The 19,831-nt window shown below is 44.0% G+C and overlaps 2 protein-coding genes across 2 annotated transcripts in view; one reads left to right on the top strand and one right to left on the bottom strand.

The window, feature by feature from the left end:
- The window catches only part of BICRA (BRD4 interacting chromatin remodeling complex associated protein), a 115,499-nt gene extending 104,453 nt beyond the window's left edge, over positions 1-11,046 (top strand). The window contains exon 14 of the mRNA XM_054999476.1: positions 3,066-11,046. Coding sequence (XP_054855451.1) covers positions 3,066-4,288 — 1,223 coding nt within the window. The 3' untranslated portion in view covers positions 4,289-11,046. The remainder of the gene's footprint in view (positions 1-3,065) is intronic.
- A 4,503-nt stretch (positions 11,047-15,549) lies between these two features.
- On the bottom strand, positions 15,550-17,938 carry LOC129342992 (calpain-12-like). Its single transcript, XM_054998952.1, has 4 exons — positions 17,881-17,938; positions 17,349-17,465; positions 17,003-17,061; positions 15,550-15,665 (listed from the first exon to the last, which is right to left on the bottom strand). Exons 1-4 carry the CDS (start codon positions 17,936-17,938, stop codon positions 15,621-15,623), a joined length of 279 nt encoding a protein of 92 aa, XP_054854927.1. The 3' UTR covers positions 15,550-15,620.
- Between the last annotated feature and the right edge of the window lie 1,893 nt (positions 17,939-19,831).

The following is a 19,831-nucleotide window of genomic DNA, read 5'->3' as shown; positions in this document are numbered from 1 at the left end:
TAGAGTGTTAGGTAACTAAAACAGGTGGGCTTTAGTCTTTTGACAGCTAATTAAAAATAGTGGCCTAGACTAGAGTGGACTAGTGGACTAGATTAATGTTTCTTTATCAGAGACTGGACCAATAGTGATCTAGTATCTTAACTCTTCCTGTCATTTCTCACGGGTTTATGGCTTTGTTTTGCAAATTAGCTATAATGTCATTTTTTGGCTGATTAGAAGGTTATACAATAGAAATTATGAATATTCAATGAAGCATTAGACCAATCATAGTCTGCTTATGCTATTACGTGAAAAGATCATAGATATTTGCCTATGCTAACCTATAAAACATGCTAATCTAGATAATGAATTAGAGTTCTGATTGGAAGAGATCTCATGAAGATTAGGTGAGATTCTTATCTTTGTAATGTAAGCTATGAAAAGCTTAATGCATTTCTTAAGAACTTTAATTATTTTTAAACTTAAGAGTTAGGAAATGTTAGCAAATTTAATTCTGATTGCCTTTCTGTGTTCTATTTTTGTAGGACTTACATTAATAATCATATTTTTTAACTACTTGCTTCATTAAAAAATAGAGTGTATTTTCAGTAAAAGAAATAAACTCTAACAGGTATCTGAGTACTTTGATTAGAAGCGGCAAAGCAATAAAGAACCTTTTACAAATAAATGTACTGATAAGCAAATGGTTCAAAGAACAATTTTGCTTGACAGGTCTTGAACTAATTGCTGAACACGATCCAAAAGAAAAGATAAATCTTTCCTTTGGAGTAGTGGAAGCTTAGTTAAGACACAGGCAGGAGAGCCTGTTACAATATCCGACTCGCTCCCAGGTGTGGCTGCTGATGTTTCTCATTTCAGAAGTACAGTAGGCAGCCCACGTATGAAATGTAGTGGTTTGGAACATCTGGTTGAACATGTAATTTGAGAAGCTGTAATAAAATAATGGCTAGAGCAGGGATGGCCAGCTAGTGATCCAAAGTTTTATCTGTCCCTTATTGCCTTGGAGGTTTAAATTTGTGGTGAAGTTTTTCCCTTCATTCACCTGTTAGGTTTCCATACTTATCTCTCTGTATAAAGACAAGTGTCCTGACTGACTCATCAACACCCAGCCCAAACCCGTGGATTTAGAAACATGAAATTTGGGGAGAATATTCCTTTCAGAATGTAAACACCCACTAAGAAGGGATTTTAAGAAATTCACCCCCTAAGGGGTCAAATGTGTTTTCCCAAAGGAATACAGTTTCCTCGTGTGGCTGGCAGACTGCTGCCTGCTTCCACCCTTGCCCATGGCCAGCTCGGCCTCTCTTCCCTTATTGGGCCAGCCTTTCAAGGTCATTTGCATATGCGGGCTGATTGGGACTCACAACATTCCACACCTCACCCCGCCCAGAAACAGTTGGAACACAGAGGTCATTTGCATATGCAGCCTGATTGGTCCTCACTTCCCACATTCTAAACAGTCTGCAGTTGCTGTTGCGAGTCATTGAATGTGTCCTGAGGTAAAATACACCTCCTAGTCTTCCTCTACTAGGGTTGCCAATCTCCCTGTGGAGCCTGGCTTTCCTGTGTGGCTGGCAGGCTCCTGCCTGCTTGCACCCCCCTCTCTCACTGTTCAGCTGTGGAACTCTGTGTTCTGAGGTCAAAATCAGGTCAAAGAAACTGGAGACAGTTGAAGAAAGGCGGTACAAGATTTCTGAATTGGGATTTTATATAAAAGTCAGTATGGCAACTGAGTTTTTAAATGTTCATGGGGAGATAGTGGTGCACAACCTTTCTAGGGGCCATTTCGATGCAAACCTCTCACATGAACCTGCTGAAGTGCCCACCACACCACCTAGGGTTGCCAGCTTCCAGGTAGTGGCTGGAGATCTCCCGGAGTTACAACTGATCTCCAGGTGACAGAGATCAGTTCCCCTGGAGAAAATGGCTGCCTTGGAAGGTGGACTCTGTGGCATTATAGCCAGCAGAAGTCCTGCCCCAACTCAAACCCTGCCCTCTCCCGGCTCCACCCCCAAATCTCCAACCAGGAGCTGGCAACCCTAACACCACCCCTCCCTCAGTCCAACTCACGCCTCACACCTCTCACAGCCATCACCTCCTACTGCCCCCAAGAAGCCTCCTAGCAGACGTCGTGCAAGATACAGCGACGCTAAAAGGAGGAAACAAAAATTGTTATGTACCCATAAGTATTATAACTGGATTTAAAGTCATTAAACACCATAGCGAAGCATGAGTATCAAGCTAGTTAGGTATAAATATTATTACTTTGCTGGCTCACATGAGTTCTGTAAAACCAAAGGCCCGTTGGTCGTCTTCACAGTCGTTCTCCTGGAAAGTATCTTTAGATAAGCACGTTTACTCCACATTCCCACCTCTGATGCAGTGAGTTCATACCATACCATGCCATGCGCATGTGCTCCATATCTGTGTAGCTGTCAATGCTATGAAATGCCAACTTTATAGAGATCGATCATCTACAAGGCAGGAGTGAAGATGATGGAATTTGCAGAGACGACTAAACTTATTTCTTTGGTTAGAGAAAGGACATTATCTACATTTATTATTATCTGTAAACCCCTTATTGACTTTTTGCATAAAATGGGAGGAAAATGAACTGATGATGTGTGGATTTGAGGGGAGAAACTGCATAACAGAGAAAGGAGATGCTTGTTTTTTGTAATTTTAGAGTGAGTGTTCTGATTTTACTTATATTTGTCGTACAGAAAAATTGGAAGTCACCTCTTTATATTTCTTTGTTTCTCTTTTTTAGATATTCTTTTTCTTTTTTATCATTTTTTAATCTTTTTTCTTTTTCTTTTTGCTAGTTTTTTCTTTTCACTCTAAAAATTCTTAATAAAAAATTTATTCCCCAATAATCTACGAGACGGGTTGGGTTGTTCAAGCCGCCATTTTGTATCTAGTGGCTCCCGAGGCTGGAGGATTCATCATCCCCAGACATTAGAGGAGCCGGGTGTCTCTGACTCCCATTATCTAAATCAGTGGTGTTATGTGACCTGCTTGGACTGCTGTCGTCTCAGACACTGCTGTCTGCTCTTCTCTTGCAGATGAGTACGTCTCCTCATCTTCACGTTCCCAGAGCTTTGCTTCTTCTCTCGCTCAAGGCTGCGCGCCCAGCAGTGTTGCTTTGGCTTCGGAGAGCCTGAAAGCCCCTCCGGTGCAGATGGCCACCCAGATCAATCCCACCAAATTAGTCATCAAGCACAGCGGAGGATCCCCCTCCGTCACGTGGGCTAAAGCTTCCCCTTCCTTAGATGGGGATGACGATGCCCTCCCCTCCAGGAGCAAACCGCCCATCAAAACCTACGAAGCCCGCAGCCGGATTGGCCTGAAGCTGAAGATCAAACAGGAGGCGGGGCTCAGCAAAGTGGTTCATAACACTGCCTTGGACCCAGTTCACCAGACACCACCACCCGTGTGCACGGTGATCAAAACAGCTGACCAGCACTCGTCGGCGTCAGCTGTCGCCACAACCGCCACAACCACCACCTCCACGGCGGGGCAAATGAACGGGACAGTGGACCATATCGCTGCAGCGCCCATGGAGAAGAAGCCCATGGTAACCTACTGCAGGCTTCCTCTCCGTAAGACTTACCGGGAGAACGTGGATGCTTTCGTAGCGGATAAAGCCCCGGACGCTTGTGCAAAAGGGAGCGCCCCGAAAGCTGATATGGTGCCAAGCACCCTCATCATTAAGCAGGACGGTGGCTCCAGGACCGTCATCACCTCTCACAAAACTCACGAGAGCCCTTCCCTGGCTGCGGCGGAGAAGGGCCGGTCCGAGGAGAATACCAAGCATCCTTTTTTCAACCGGAGCGATGCCCGGTCCTTAGTGCTGCAAGAGAGCCCTGCCCCTCCTAAGACCGATGATTCAACCAGTGGCCTTATGAAGGAACTAGCAGAGGTTGAGGATGAGTTTTATCACCGGATGATAAAGACCGAGCCCCCTGATCACGGCTCTGCCTCCGAACTCACGTGGGAGGTTCCCTTACCCCCGGCCAAACGTCGGAAATCTGAGTCTTTTGACGTGGATAATGCTAGCTTCTCCAGTGACAGCCCCCAAGATGACTCTCTTAATGAGCATCTGCAGAGTGCTATTGATAGCATCCTGAACTTGCAGCAACCTCAGGCTGGGGGCCAGAACACCCGGACACCTTCCTCCTCATACAACTCCTCCTCCTCCCCTTTCTCTTCTCCTGCCCACCGCACGGACACTTACCTTGCCCCTAATCACAACGGCGGCCTTGGTGCAAGGACGTTGAACAGATAACAGGAAACTAAAACCGAGCAGAGACTGTACAAAGCGAGCCGAGGACCGAAGCTGTAGCAGCTTCCGCTGGCTGGGAGACGGTTGGAAGCAAAAGGTGCCACTTCCCAGAGACCCAACGGATTGGGCCTGACACCAGAAGGAAAAAGCTGGGGGTCTGGGGCGGGAAGAGGGCATCATTCATTCAAGTGTTGATATGATGGGTTTTGGTTGTTTGTAAAGTACAAGCTACGGCTGGACTTACAATACACTCGTCTCATCACATACACCGGTTTTTTTTTAATGCAGGCAGATGCGAAGCAGGCAGACAAATGGGAGGGGGTTGGATTTGGGGGCCCATAGGTAGTGTTGGCTGTGTAATGTTTAGATTCTGTAACAAACTGCTAATTTGAATCTCTGAGTGGTGATGATTGGGGGTTTCCCTCCCCCCTCTCCCCAAATCCCACAACTATCTTTTGGACATTTTAACAAATCCCAGGTTGGAAGCCAGTCGAAAGGCCAAATGAAGTGAAGGGGGAAGGGCGCCGCAGGCGTTGCCGCAGGCGAGGGTCACGCCATTGGTTTCTTTAAGTTACTTGAAGTATCAATTGTCAGGGTTTTTTTTTCTTTTACACAAAAAACAATTCTGAACACAAAGCAAAAAAAAAGAGAGAGAGATACAAACACTAATGCTTACTAAAAACAAGCATGAATGAGTTTACAAATAAACCTGTTTCAAAGAGGAAGCCAGTCCGCTTTAGAACACGGGTGGATCCAATTAACACAGCTGTGATGGTGGGACAAGGGAGGTTCTAGCAAGAGGGTATGGAACTGTCTCCCCCACCCCCACCCCCTTTTTAAAAACCTCATCTGAAAATTTGGAAATCAATGTGGTCAGAAAGAAATCTATACAAGCTGCAATCAGGCTCCGGATGGCTGGGTGTTCACCCAGGGAAACCCAAGAAAGCTAAGCATGTACTCGCGGGCTGCATTTTTTGTGCTTTTTCATCCTTCTGACCAGGGCTTCTCCTCTGGTCCTGTCCCATGGTTTCAGTTACTCACCTCGGTCTTTCCCGTTCTTTAAACCCATGGCCTCACAGTTCTCCTGCCTTTCTGCTCAGTTGCATGTGCCTCAGTCATGACAGAAATGGTTTGCATTTCACTCTAGCCAGTTGCAGGAAAAGAGAGCTCAGTACATTCGCAGGTACAGCTCAAGTTTCTTCCCCCCCCCCTTGAATTCTCTAGAGACAAAGGAATTCGACAAGCATAACATGTGAAGGGGTTTTTTTGCAAGCAAGTCATACATAGGTTGGCTGAGCTGCTTCTAAATTCTTGGCCCACCTCTTATCTGCGTTAACAGAAAGGTAGCGAAATGTTCATCATTTTCATCATAGGGAATGGCTTTGGGAATCAGGCATATGAACTCAACGCAGGACACAATACAAGCTAGGTACAACCTCAGCCGGGGAATTCTCTGGCATGCAAAGGCCTTCCTTATCCTTGCCACCAAATGCCTGTGATGGACTAGGAGAGACTTGAGTTGCAAAGAGTAACGTACAAAGTAAGGTCCAGGGACTCTGCTTAATTGTCCGCTGTCTTTCTGAAATAACTAAGAGACTGACCTTTCCACTAACACACTGAGAGATAACAAGGGCCCTGAATCGGAGCTGTTAGTCCCCCTTTACGCCTTATCTAGGTCCGGAAAACAAGACTTCTTGTCATTGCCTGCTCCCAGCGTGGCTGCATCTGCAGACTGCGGCATTGCATCTGGAGCCTTCACAAGCGACATTTGTCCTTCTGTGTTCCTTCCTCTTGCACGCCTAGATTCCTTATCCCAGTGAGTCATTTCAACCCCAGTTTCTTTTGTGCCTCTTACGGACGTTGTCCGTCTCCTCACCTCGTACAGTGGAGGCTGAATGTGTTGCTGAACTGGAGCGTGCACACCCTAGCCGCTGTTTTTAGGTGGCATCTTGTAGGCTGCGCCAAAGAAAACAGGATCATCTTTTCTCCCTCCACGGCTGGACTGCGGGAGGTAAAAGGGCTAAAACACGCAAGCCAGGCAGGGCAATGGCTTGCCAGCAGTCGATATTCCGTTGGTCGAATAATATGCCAGGTTTTCAGTTAGACAGAATCCTTTCACACTTAAGAGTCACAAGGTAACAGATTCTCAGCTCTTTATTTACTAATCAAATAATTTTAGTTGTTTAAGGCAGCAGTCTACTTTCAGCCACTTCTACCACTTGAAATGCATGCCAAATAGTACACTGGCCCGCCTGAATAGTTTCATGTTTGAAATAATACAAACATTGCAGAGCTGGATCGCTTCCACCTGCCTGTAGCAATTGAAATTATATTTGCTTTGATTCAGCTGTAACGTAGCAGCCCTTCTACCTGCTCTGAAGTTTGGTATACTTTGCAAGCTTACATGCTCTTCCATGAAGAGGAGGTGTTAAAAACATACTGCCGTCCCCTATTTTGTATCTCTTCCCCCCCACCCCCACCTCACCCCTGCTTTTAACACAGCAAAACAGCCAGTACCAAAGGGCAAAGCCATGTACTGGATTTGCAAATTTGGCATCTGTTTTAGAATATAGCGGGGGCTGGAGGTGGCTTCCCTTTAAGGCATTCTGGCAGAAAAATTGGGGCAGAGAGGCTGCCTTATTGCACAACCTTCCAGGCAATCTAACGTTCGGACAACAGACTTCATGCAAACTATCCGTGCCCAGTCCCAACAAACCTCAAATTCCTTTCCCCCCACCCCTTTTAGGTGCCAAAGTTCTTTAATGATTTCCCCCCTTCTCCCTCTTTAATTGTTACGGAGAATGGAGGCTTAGAGAAGACGGGAGAACTGGATCCTGCTAAATAAAGCGGTGTCCAAAAAGAACCTATAATAGAAATGACGCAACCATACCCTTGCTCAGTCCACCACGCAGCTTGAAAAACAGAGCTCAGGAACGCGGACATAACTTTTGGATAGGTGGGCACGTATGCAAAAACAGTATGTGAAGAACATATGTCCTAAAAATGAAGGTTCATAGACTCTAATCTGCATCATTTTATGTATGCGTGTTGTAACACTCTGGGTTTTCTCTTCAGGCGGTTTTTTACATGGGGAATGACTGTTGAGGGAGAGTGGGACAACGTAAATGCCTGAATTAAGAGCTTGTTCCATGGTACTAACATCCTCCCAAGTGATAACCATCAAAGAAAGGGGTAACATTTTCTGTCTTGAAATGTGGAAGGTTTTCTCAGTCCCTGTTTGCTCAAGTCCCAGTTTTGTTTTGTACCCTAAAAGCTTCGGTGTGTTTGAAGGTGACTTTCTTAGCCTTGATCCTTAACATATCTGGGCAGGATGACGCTTTCATCTCTGTCTCGAATGCACTTTGAAGCATCTGTGTTCGCTTGGCACAGCATCTTTCTAGCTTACCGAACTGCAGAAGGCAAGTTTTGAGTTCTCGTGGGGTCAGAGTTGGTTGAGACGCCAGCGTGTCTTCAGACTTCCGTGTGAGCCCTCTCTTGTCCTACCTGTAGTCCCTTCTCCCATTCTCTTCTGCCTTTTCCTTAAAATCAAAACAGATGCTACGTTCTTATATATACTTTAGAAAACTGCTGATGCTGCCAATATGTATTCTCTTTGTTCTTGTTAAGTAGAGGCCTGTTGCTCATTATTTTCAGAGTTGTCTAATAATGAACAGCCAATTTATCTACTAACAAAATTGGATTTGTTTTATGCCACTGCGCCCCTCCAACCCCCAGCCCTTTATCTTCCCCACCCAAACTTATACAAAGATAAATTCCTTTTCTTAACATCACATTTTAGATTAAATGCAGGCTGACCTACCCTTTTGGCTGTTATCCCAGAGTATAAACCAAAAGCAGAAGGAAAACCCTGCTTGGAGTTTAGCAGTTTGTCCTTCTGGAAGGATGCCAAGCGAATTGCATTCAGCCATTAGCTGTAATTCTTTTATTTTTCTCCCTTCTTCCCCTAGACTGCTTTATTTCTTTCCAAGGAAAAAATGCTATAATTCAGGTTTCCATGGCTTGGGAATTGCTACAACTGCCTTCCGAATTCCTTCACGCTTTCCTCTCAATGTTTTTTTCCCCTCGCAGGCTTGAAACAACGTCTCTTTGATACCTTCTTCTCTGGGGGGTTACAGTCATCACAGCCCCGTCCCTGGGCCATAACTCTGATGAACAATTGCTAGGAAAAGTTTTGGACCTCCGCTTTCTGGAGAAAAAGGCTGCACCAGCCTTAAAGCTTTACCTTTTCAAAATAATTGTAATACTAAAATACCCCCGTCCCCAAATTTCAGTTGCCCTCTGTTAGGGTGGGGAGACTTATTTTAAAAAAACTAAAGGAACACTGGTTTTTCAAAAAGCTGCTAAAAACACATGTTCTTAAATCAGGGCCTTTTAAAGGATTTGGCAATTACAATAGTGACATATTTTGGCCAGTTTTGGTTTCTGAGTACAGAAAAACGTCAAGATTTTTCATCTTTCTTCACTCTCTGCCCCCAATACTAAACATGATTAAGTGTGAGGCCTTAACTTGCTCATTTGAAATATTCGTTCTGAGAAATAGAAAATGAGGAGCTGTATCTCACAGTGGTGGGACTTGTTTGGGCATTTTGGAGGAAAGCCAGTGCTATCCGGGATAACTTCCTTTACATGTAAAGAAGGGAAATACGATGTTGTGGCATGTTGGGTTGTACAAGCCTCATGCCATCTTATAGCAGAGGCTTATTGGGTGTCCTAAGCAGTTTTGTTCTGGCCTTGATTCTTCCTTGTGTGTGTGTGTGTGTGTGTGTGTGTGCGTGCGTGCGTGCGTATATGCTGCCACTTGAGGTTTGCTTCCCCTACATTATCTGAAATCTTAAAAAAAAAAAATACTTTTGCTGTTTTGTCCCCTGTGCACTGCAGGAGTTACTGGAATACATCAAGAACTGTTACAGTGCAAAAGTTTCACGGTCGGTTGTTCACTTGTCAGACCTGCACAGTTCTGTGAAGGCACAGAGCTGTTTTCAGCTGGATGGTTAAAGACAAAGTTTGGGCCTGTTTTTTAAAATTTATTTATTCTTATTAATGTTATTCTTTTGCCTTACCGTCGCTTATATTTTGAGCAAGGACAGAGGACTTTCAGGTCTACCACTAACTTTTCTGTGTCCCCATTTCTTTTTCTTCTCCAACCCATTTCTGCACACAATATGACACGTACCTGTGTTTGTTTTTTTGGGCTGCTTATCCTTGTCAGACCCCCCCCCCTCCAAGATACGAGTTAATGGCCTGTCTACCCTAAAATGTCGTTAAGGAGGAAAAGCAGAGCTTCTGGGGAACGCTGGTTGTTGGTCCAAGCCTATTATTTAGCACCTGTCATCCCGTTCCCCTCCCTTTAACCTTTATTGTGTCTTGTGAAAGTAGAAGAAAAAGTTTGTGTCTTAAAAATACAGTTTACTGGAGAAAAACTTTTTAGGGATATTACTGAACCAAAAAGAAGGTTAAAAGGTCAAAGTTTCTCTCCTTTTTTTTTTTTTTTTGGTCTTTGACAAAGTATGTTTCAAAACTCACCCCATTCTAAAAAAATGGTGTAAATGGCATAAAGTGAGTATACCAGCTCTCCACTGCCTGAACTGGGAATAGTGCCTCCCGCTGGCGCTGCTACTTCCACAAAGAATCGCTGGGCCCAGGGTTCAGGGCTTCGTAGCTTATGTGGCAGTCCCCTGAGAAATTGGGACGGATGGGAGCTAGGCTTTTCCACAGCTCCTTTTCATTTCCATTCTTGATTATGCAGGAGAACTTCTCCGGTGGATTGTGTCAATAAAATTTTACTTTCATGAAAGAGGGCTAGGTTACTTGGTTTGCACTGTGCAGAGGTACACGAAGCTGCCTCTCAATTTAATTTTGTCTTCATGCTGGGCATTTCATCTTGAAGAGCGCTTGGAAAATTCAGGCTTGGGTATTGAAACAATACTTGCTAAAGTATGACCTGATCTCCACCTATAGCCTCCTTGCTATCTTGAAAAGAGGTGGGAAAGTATATGTGGTTAGGAAGCAATAAGGGACGGTCAAACTCCCAGGCTGGTGTGTTTCCCCCCCTCCCTTTTTTATATATATAAATATATATAAAAATGTATATGAAACTGTTTGGCATTTTTGTTTTAGTGTCCTTTTTTCCTTCTAAAAAGTGTGGATTTGGATTCATTCGCTCATTTGGTTGCTGCCTCTATTGCAAGAGGGTTAAATTTTAACAAAAAATCTTTTCTTCAAATTAACAAAAAAGAGAACGCTTACTGTCACGGGGAAGTATAGTCAATTTTTTATTTTCAGCCTTTTCGAACACTCTGAAATAAAGCAGTTGTGCATTTTTGTTTTCATAGCCCAGAAGCTGAAGGGAAATTCCCAGTTCTTTGTGCATGTTTTAATTTTCATTGAAGTTTGGGGGTTTTTGGGAGAAAAGGGGGGTATTTGAAGAGAGATGCATATCTCAATATTAGATAAGCTTCCACCTGCCCATTTCAACTCATCGCCAAACTAAAGCTTAAACGGGGGTGGGAGGGTAATTGTTTTGGAAATTACAGAAATCCATTTATGTTCTTCTAAAACCCTTCAGATTTCCCACTTTAACACCAAATAGGACTGTTCTGCAAATAAAAGGAAGCAAAAATTATCCCCCACTCCTTTTAGTATTAAAAAAAACCCAGTTTTTTCTTTCCTTCCTTCCCCCGCTGGTACCAGTTTGAACGTCATCACAGTTCAAAAACAAAATATAGTACTATAAAATAATTTTGTACTGTATTTATTGTGTATAACAATTTTTTAAAAGAATTATGTACATTTAGTACTTCTGTGTAAATTAAATTGCTCTTCTTTTTAAAAATGGTACAGGCATTGGTTTGGTGCTTTTTTTTGAGAGAGACACAGAGAGAGACCACTGTACAAGCATGAAAGTGGGGTGGGACTTATTAAAAGGAATCGGTACACACACCTCCTGCTTTACAGAAAGGGTACTGAGGCAACCCGTGTCCAAGGCAAGAGGAGTGGGATGCAGAGAGACACCCGGGGGGGGGGACCTCTACTCTGAAACAGTGGCAGCAACAATGGAGCCATCTTAGGAGAAATACCTTGAATGCATAAAGAGATTTGTTGAAGAATGGAACAGCATTGGTCATACCGGGAAAGGCTGTTCTTACTGCTGGCTGGGAGGTGGCTTAGTCTTGCCGTGTGCTCCAAAATTAGCTATCCGAGGGGTAAACAACTATGGCTTTGGAGCCAATTGTGCTTCAATATGGAACCAAGCATCACTCTTTTTTAAAAAAATTGACTCTTTTAAGATAGAAAAGAGTCCAGTAGCACCTTTAAGACTAACCAACTTTACTGTAGCATAAGCTTTCGAGGATCACAGTTCTCTTCTTCAGATGTTCTTCAGAGGACTGTGGTTCTTGAAAGCTTATGCTACAGTAAAGTTGGTTAGTCTTAAAGGTGCTACTGGGCTCTTTTCTATTTTTGCTACTACAGACTAACACGGCTAACTCCTCTGGATCTTTTTAAGTTAAGGTCTCCTGGATGGGAAGGTGGGGATGCTGGAAGAACCAGTACACGAAAGAAATGGCAGGCAAATATTTTTATGGGGCTAACCCAGGTGAACCTGATCTCATCAGAGCTCAGAAGCTAAGCAGGGTTGGCCTTGGTTTGTAATTGGATGGGAGACCTCCAACGAAGACCAGGGCTGCAGAGGCAGCCAATGGCAAACCTCCTCTGTTAGTCTCCTGCCTTGAAAACCTCGCCAGGAGACTCGCCATAAGTCAGCTATGAATTGAGGGCACTCTTCATCACCAACGGGCTCTTTACAGATCTTTTACAGAAAAGGAACGCACAATCTCAGGCAGGGCTATGAGTACATGACAGGATAGGGTCTCATATTCTTTTTCTTCCTCCACTGTCCCCACTGTGGAAGAAATCTATGGATCTATGCCCACTGTGGAAGAAATCAAAAGTACTGTAGATCCTGGGGCTCGGCTTCAGTGTGATTTCTTTTGCATTCCACTAAGCTGTAGTGGTGATCCGATCAGGAGTAGACATGGGCACGAATGGGGAAAAAAACGAACACACTGTTCGTTGTGCATTGCCATCCACGAACAACGAACATCGACAAACCTGACCTGTTACCGAACATGTTCGTTGTTCATTGTTTGTTGCCCTTTAAAGTTCCCTTGAAACTATCAGCTGGCAGGCAACAGGGGGGATTCCGGCAGGGGGGGATTCCCCTCTGCCGCCTGCCAGAGGATAGTTTAAAGGGCCCTGTTTTGCCACTTGCAAGAGGCAGGGCCCTTTAAACACCCCACAACCACCAGCACCCCCGCCCCACCCAGCGCTGCCAGGCTGCTGTGGCCCAGTGTGAGAGGGGTGGGGAGAATCTCCATGGGTTCCATGGGTCCCTCCCTTTCCTGTCTTTTTCTTTTCACAGTGGAAAAAACTGGACTGTCTGCTGGAAGCTACTTTGAGGGGTTAACAAAAGGGTGGAGGAATGGCCTTCTTTCCTCTGTCTCCACCCAGATGGATGCTCTCCAAGGTCCAAAGGATGTTGCCTGGGATGAGTCGGAGGCTCTCTTTCACTCTCTTCTTTACTTTATTCTTATGAACCTATCCTCAGATATATAGAGAATTGTAAAGTAACTTAGAGGGCTTGTATTTGAAGGGTATTGGTGGGAGAGTGGAAACAGTTTTCAGATCTCGGTGTGAAGCCTTATGAATTAATTGATAGCGTGTTCCCCCCCCCCTTTTCTCTCTCATCTGTTTGCTTTGAGCCCAGGGGGCTCCAGTTTTTTCACCTTTCCCCACTGAATTTTGAGGAGAAATTAGATTTGTGCTTCAATAAGGTTCACAATTAATTTCAATAAAATTACCAAGTCTGAGTTTCTTATTGGTTCAGCATGTACTAGTAGGGCAAAATCATTCCCAAATTTCCAGATCTCAGGCCACTGGCCTAGGGTTGCCACTTGCCAGCTCCAAGTTGGGAAATTCCTGGAGATTAAGGAGACCAGGAGGGTGCAGGTAGAACCATCCTTATCTAGCTCCAGCAATGTGACATGGAACTAGTTCATCTGCAAGTGGTCTATTACATAATTTGGAAAACACGACTCTCAGTGTTAGGGTGTAAAACCACTCAGATATCTTAACAATTTTAAGGTCTTGATTTGGGGCAGGGCATAGGAGCTATGTTTCCCCTCGGATCAAATTCACATGTGTCACTTCAAGATCTTTTCAGACTTTTATCCATCTTTGGTGTCCTTGTGTGATAAATGAACGGCAATTTTAAATGTGCTTTTTATCAGGTCTCTGAATCAATTTAGGGTCATGAATGCTGTGGATTCAACACTGCATTTCAGCCTTCCCGTGCCTTACAACGCATGTGTGATATCAGCCTAAGCTTGCCTGTTCCCATCATTGTCCCAGCTCTGAACAAACCCAAAGTTGCAATTGTAAGAGCCCTCCCTCTTCTGCTTAATTACTGTTTTCACAACCAAAGTCATAAACAAGAAGCCATCTCCTACTGAAAGGAAAACCTAGAGTTTACTGCCAGAGTCTCAATGTGATTTTACTACAGCTGCCAAAAATTTAGTCACACACAAAGTTACTTGTTTATCTCCATCTCTTAATAGCCAAGAAGATTTAGCTTCAAGTGAGATAAAATCTTGCTTAAACATAGGAAAAATCAATTTAGTTCTCCCATCTGAAAATTCAGGGCACTCCAAAAGAATATTCTATAGAATCAATTCAGTTTAGTATCACATTCACAAAGTCTGTTAGAGAATGTAGAAAAGAGCAAGAGTCTAGTAGCACCTATAAGACTAACAAAATTTGTGGTAGGGTGTGAGCTTTCGTGAGTCACACTTCTTAGAGTATGGAATACCACAAAACCTTCTCAACCACAACATCGACGGAAAGGTGTTCAGCACAAGCATAAATGCCCTTCTGTCCTTTGGGAGAGTTAACTCAAACAAATAGTTTGGCATTTTTTAGGAGGAAAGATACCAACTGAAAAAGAAAAACATACTCTGAGTGCTCAAACCAACATGCTCTTGTAATCAAGATCCCTCAAATGTCTTTTGATTAACGTATACAATTCACTGCTACTCATAAGATCTGTCATATCATGGGTGATACACAGCCATGATAATATGTATTCCAAATATTTATCCCAATTGCTCGTATGATGATCCAGCATAACTAATCCAAGATCCTATTTTTTAAAGCTAAATGCTCTCCACCAAGGCTTTACTTCATAAGATTATCTCCCCAATCTCACGTCTCAAAGCTATTCCCGATACATCTCAGAGTTCCCAAGATAATGTGTGGGAACCTTAATAATGGTCCATCAATATTATCTGTTATACCGCTCCTAAAATTAAGACAGGAACTGTTTTTGCTTTTGTTGTTGTTTTTGTTGTGTAATGTAAAAATAACCATACTTTATAAATATACAGGTTGAGGGCTTGTTGGAAGGAAGTTACTATGGCAGATTCTTACTTCAGTTTTACAGAAAGATTCCAGAGGCAGCCCTTGAATAACACAATCTGAGTTAGCAAGTTCTCAGGCAGTTGAACCTGGGCACCAGTAAAGGTGGGAGACTTGTGGAACAAGACTAAACAGGTCTAGTCAAAAGTAAGTCCATGTTATGCAGTAGGGCTTAATCCCAGAAAAACGTCCTTAGAACTGCAGCCAAAGATGTGCCCAAGATCCTCAACAAGCTGGGAAGACATATGAAGCTGCCTGATACTGAAAGTGGCTCTCGAGGGTGTTAGGAAGAGGACTTTCACACTGTTGTAGCACAGTGATTAAGTAGTTCGGCTGTGAATCAGCACTCTACTGGATCAAATCCCACTGCTGCCATGAGCTCAGCAGGTGGCCTTGGGTCAGCCACTCCCCAGCTGCATTGTGGGGATAATAATAACACTAACTTGTTCACTGCTCTGAGTGGGGCACACATTTGTCTAGAAGAGCGGTATGTAAGTGCAGCTGTTGTTGTTATCACCTCCTGCCTGATGGCTTTTCACTGGAAATGCCAAGGATCGAACTTGGGACCTTCTGCATACCAAACACATGCTCTGCCTCTGAGCCACAGCTGTTTCCCAAAATGAGAACAACAATATTGCTAGGGGGGGAAAGAGTCATAAAACTGTATCTACAGATGTTCCTTCAACCTGAGACACCAGAAGAACTTCATGCACTGCAAGAAAGGATCAGACTGGAAAGCTATTTGTCTGCTCGATTTTATTTGGATTTCAGAATCTGGGATTTCTGGTTTCAGGTATTTTCACATCAGTTAAGCCTCCTGGATAGTGTATTGGTTGTTCGTAGACTAGGTCGCCTCTTCTGAATTGGGGGAGGTGACGAGTTCCATCCACTGAAAGGCAGAAATGAAAAAAATGAAGCTCACCTTGTTTCATTTGGATTGTGCTTTAATTCGTGTTATGGTGTAGACTCTCGCAACTTTCTCTTTTCTCTCCTCCCCCTAGCCCCTTTAGTAAGTAAGGTCAGAATACAGAACAATAACTAGAGGTGTGCACTCGCCTCCCAAAAAAATCTGGGCGATCTAGATCTAGGTTTCAGGGATACCAAAAAAAAAAAACAAACCCAGGTCAGATTCTCTAATCCAGTTGGAGAATCCTGAATATATGCAGTCATTATTCGCTAGGGGGAAACTTCCCAGGGAAAAGGCTGGTGGTGGTGGGGTCATTTTTCAAGCAAACTGCTCCAAATTTGCAGGGAACCTACTCCTTCTTGTCCACTAAAAACCCACCCCAATTTCAGAAATATTGGACCCTGGAGTCTAATTCTATGAGCCACTGAACAAGCTGCCCCCAGCCACTCCTCATTATTTCCTATGGGGGAAACATTTCCAAGGCTTTCCAGGCAAAAGGAAACCTTAAGCAAAGGCTACCTCTGGCCAAAATCCAGTCCTAAATGCAAGTCTCATTCCCATGTAATTTTGTACTCCGCCCTGAGCCTGCTGGAAATGTGGGGAGGGCGGAATAAAAATAGAAAATAAATAAAAATAAAAATAAATAAATGCAAGATGAACGAGCAAAGCCCCACAGAACAAAAGTGAAGCAAGGGAACCAATGTCAAACCAGGGAATCCCAAAGTGAACCAGGGCGGGGGGAAGCTGCAGTGTTTTAAGGCAGCTGGCAGTGATGGCTTAAAGAGGTCTTTTGGAGCTTGGGTGGAGGTGGAGAGATGGGATGGGATGGGATGGTTATCCACTCTGCCTGTTGCCTCCTGTCCCTTGCCAGCCTTGAGCCGCTCTCTACTGCAGCATAGAACATGGCTCTGTTTGTGCCACTGCTCTCTCACTCAGTGCTGCTCCACCTCTGCCATGGCTGCCTATGGCTGCCTGTGACTAGATAATGTGGCCCAACAGAGTTTGGCTCCCAGGATCCAATCCTGGATTCTTCAGTGTGATCCAGTTGGATCACGAATCCCATATTCCACACACCTAACCATAACAATATCCACAGTGTGAGGGAGAAGGAGGTGCAATTTCATGCAGGGCTATTAGTAAATAATAGCAGAAGAGGCTTTCACACCATTTCCATCTCTTCCTTCCACACTGCTGGAGAACACTTTAAAAGGGTGGGTGAGAGACCCAGTCTAGCATGATTTCTTCCACACTCCTAGGCCAAGGAGGCTCTCACAGAGACTCAGCTGTCAAAGTCTGGTATTAATTTCCCCTTTCCTCACCTCCTCCTGAGTCATATAAATCACTCCATCGCCATTCGAATCTTGGTCTTTGCACCGCTCTGTTAAAATAAAGCACATTGGAAGTTTTTCATTCCATGAAGTCCCACGAAATGATAGGTCTTTCCCAAATAAATTCTAAACTGAATATCTGTGGGACTAGCCAGTGAGGGGGAGGGTTCATCCTTGGTTTATTGGGTGTCTCCGCCTGACCCACCTTACAAAGTAGTTGTGACAGCAAAAGTGGAATAACCCCTGCCCATTCTGTCCTAGGTTCCTGGGAGGAAGGGCAAAGTACAAGTGCTATTAATGGTAACACTAATAATAAAATGGAGGAGATGTCTCTTACGGAAGATGGCTGCCAGATGCACCAGGAGGGAAACAAAATCATCGAAGTCTGTCTGAAACCAGGGGTTGCCATATTTTTGCACAAGGGCCATGGTGGTCTGGTTGTTTAAGTGGAACCCTGGGTAAGAACAGATGGAGCAACATTAGCAAGACAGGGAATGCTTTAAAAATACTCAGAATTCTTTCAGAGTCAAACAAAAGCTGAATCTGCACGGGTCTATTTCGCTGATTCAGTTCCCATACTGCAGCGTTTTTTTCCCTGACCATCTGCACGAGATTTGCCGCTATGAATAGTCACTCCAGCCCTCCCCTCTTCTCAAACATTTTTTTTTAAAGCCCAGTGCAGGTTCGATGAATCACTGGTTTGAAAGAAGGCACTGTGGGAGAGCAATCTTCAAGAAGAACCAGAAATGGAGATCTCACCCACCCTCAACAGTTTTGCTGGGTCTCTATCAATTCTACAAAATGGCTTTTGAAAACTTTAACTCTGTAATAAGGAAAGTTATCTCCTTCACTTTCTCTGTTTCTTTTACCTGCCGCATCCAGAGCCAGCTGCATTTCATTGGAGTTCATGGTGCCAGACCTGTCCATGTCATACCCCATGAATATACCCTGTGGAATTAAAATAGGAAATAGTGTCAGGCATTGTATATGGAGCAGGATTAATATTTTGCCAAGTTCATTGCATGCCAAACTTGGCAAAACATGAGACTAAAGGCGCTAGTAAAATGAGCCTCAACAAAAGTGAGTTTCAGAGGAAAACAGCTGACTTTCAGAGATGAAACCAGATCCGACCACTTCATCATGACTTGTATGCACATTTCCCCATAATAGAGTCTTAGAGTGCAATCCTAAGAGTGTTTTCCTGAGAGTAAGCCTTATTCAATAAAATGGGATTTATTTCCCAGGAGAGTTGCTTAGGATTGCTCCCTTGGCTCAGTAGTCAGCATAAGTTTGCTGCCACAATAGACTTCTCCAGCTCAGGACTTTCAGTGAAGCCACACAGCTCAGTATTGCACTGTAGGGTGGGAAAAATTTCCCAGTGGTTGATCTCTTCCTCCCCTGCCCCGCTCCCATGATTTCTCACAGGTCCCCAAACTTCATGACTGTATTCTTGAAGACGAGAGGTGCTTCAAAGTTTTTTTTCAAGAAGGGAAACAATTGAATACCAAGCTTAACGTTTAAAATGCCTGCACTTATGTTTTTTAATCAGATTAAAATGCAAAACAGGAAAAGGAGTTGAAAAATTGGCATATCCTGCAAGGTGGAGGGGGGTGGGCTTTTAGAGAGAAACTGGCATCGTTAAAGATGCAGTTTCCTCTTCTACCACATGATGGCAGGCGTAACTGGATTCATAAAGTATACTATTGATAGCTGACATTTTATTTATTTATTTAAGTATATTCCATTTTTGTCTTTGCCCAATGAGGGTTACAAATAATAAACCATCACATATATGTGGGACGTCATACTTTTTAGTAAACAGGAGCACCGAGGCTGCCAGGCAACATTCACTTTCCAAACCACCAGGTGGGAGGAAATCTCTAATCCTAACTTTTATCACTCTTGCAAGAAGAAGAGGAAAGGAGAAACAGAGGTGTCAACCTCATCAGGGCCCAGTCCTTGATGTGCCCATGCACTAGACCTGAATTCAAGGACAGGCACTGGCAGTCTTGGACTCCCCTGCCCCCTTCCAACAGGAGCAACCCAGAGGCCCCTTTTCACTCCTGGCCTTTTCCCCCCTTGATTTCTGTCTCCGCACTCACCTCCCATTCCTTGATCTTAGTCCAGAGTTGCATAAATTCATGCAGTGTCAGTCTGCCTGTCCCGCTTTTCTGTTACTCAGTTAAGGAGATAAAATGGCATTTTGCTTGGGTCATGGAGCGTTCAGGAGGGGAAGGTGGGAGAGAAAATGGAGAGAACACAAATCACTAGCACTCGTAGATTGGCCTCTTGCTTTGGCTGCTCATCCAATGTACCTTCCCATTGTATGTGTGTAAAGTATCATCGAGTCACAGCCAATTTAAGGCAGCCCCCTCCAGGGGGCATAGCTGCTGTAGCACAGTGGTTAAGTGGCTGGGCTGCGAATCAGCACTCTGTTGGTTCGACTCACATTACCGTCCTGAGCTCAGGAGGTGGCCTTGGGTCAGCCACTCCTCTCAGTCCCAGTTCCCCAGCCATAGTGTGGGCATAACAATAACACTGTCTTTGTTCACTCCTCTGAGTTGGGCACATATATAAGCACAGTTTGATAGATAGATAGTAATCATACAGATTTCTCATTACAAGCAAACTGAGCAAGGAAGAAAAATGCATCCCTTACTGTGTTTTATTACGACTGTCTCTTAAGGTTTATGTATTCTAACTGGAGAAACCCTCTACAGGTCATTTAGTAACTGTGTCTGATACTTTATATGTAAACAACAAGCCTCCTGCAAACTGTTGAAAATTGTCCCTAAGTTTCTGAACAAATGTAGAGTTTTT

This window comes from Eublepharis macularius, chromosome 15, assembly GCF_028583425.1.
Source record: "Eublepharis macularius isolate TG4126 chromosome 15, MPM_Emac_v1.0, whole genome shotgun sequence".
Taxonomy (NCBI): domain Eukaryota; kingdom Metazoa; phylum Chordata; class Lepidosauria; order Squamata; family Eublepharidae; genus Eublepharis; species Eublepharis macularius.
Note: the sequence above shows the minus strand (reverse complement) of the source record. Positions and strands in the feature narration are given on the sequence as shown.

Coding starts and splice junctions, on each gene's coding strand:
- LOC129342992 (XM_054998952.1), bottom strand. CDS start 17,938: ATGGACAGGTCTGGCACCATGAACTCCAATGAAATGCAGCTGGCTCTG. Junction 17,062..17,348: donor GCATCTGGCAGCCATCTTCC/GTAAGAGACATC, acceptor TTATTTTAACAG/AGCGGTGCAAAGACCAAGAT. Junction 15,666..17,002: donor TTTATATGACTCAGGAGGAG/GTGAGGAAAGGG, acceptor TCTGCCTTTCAG/TGGATGGAACTCGTCACCTC.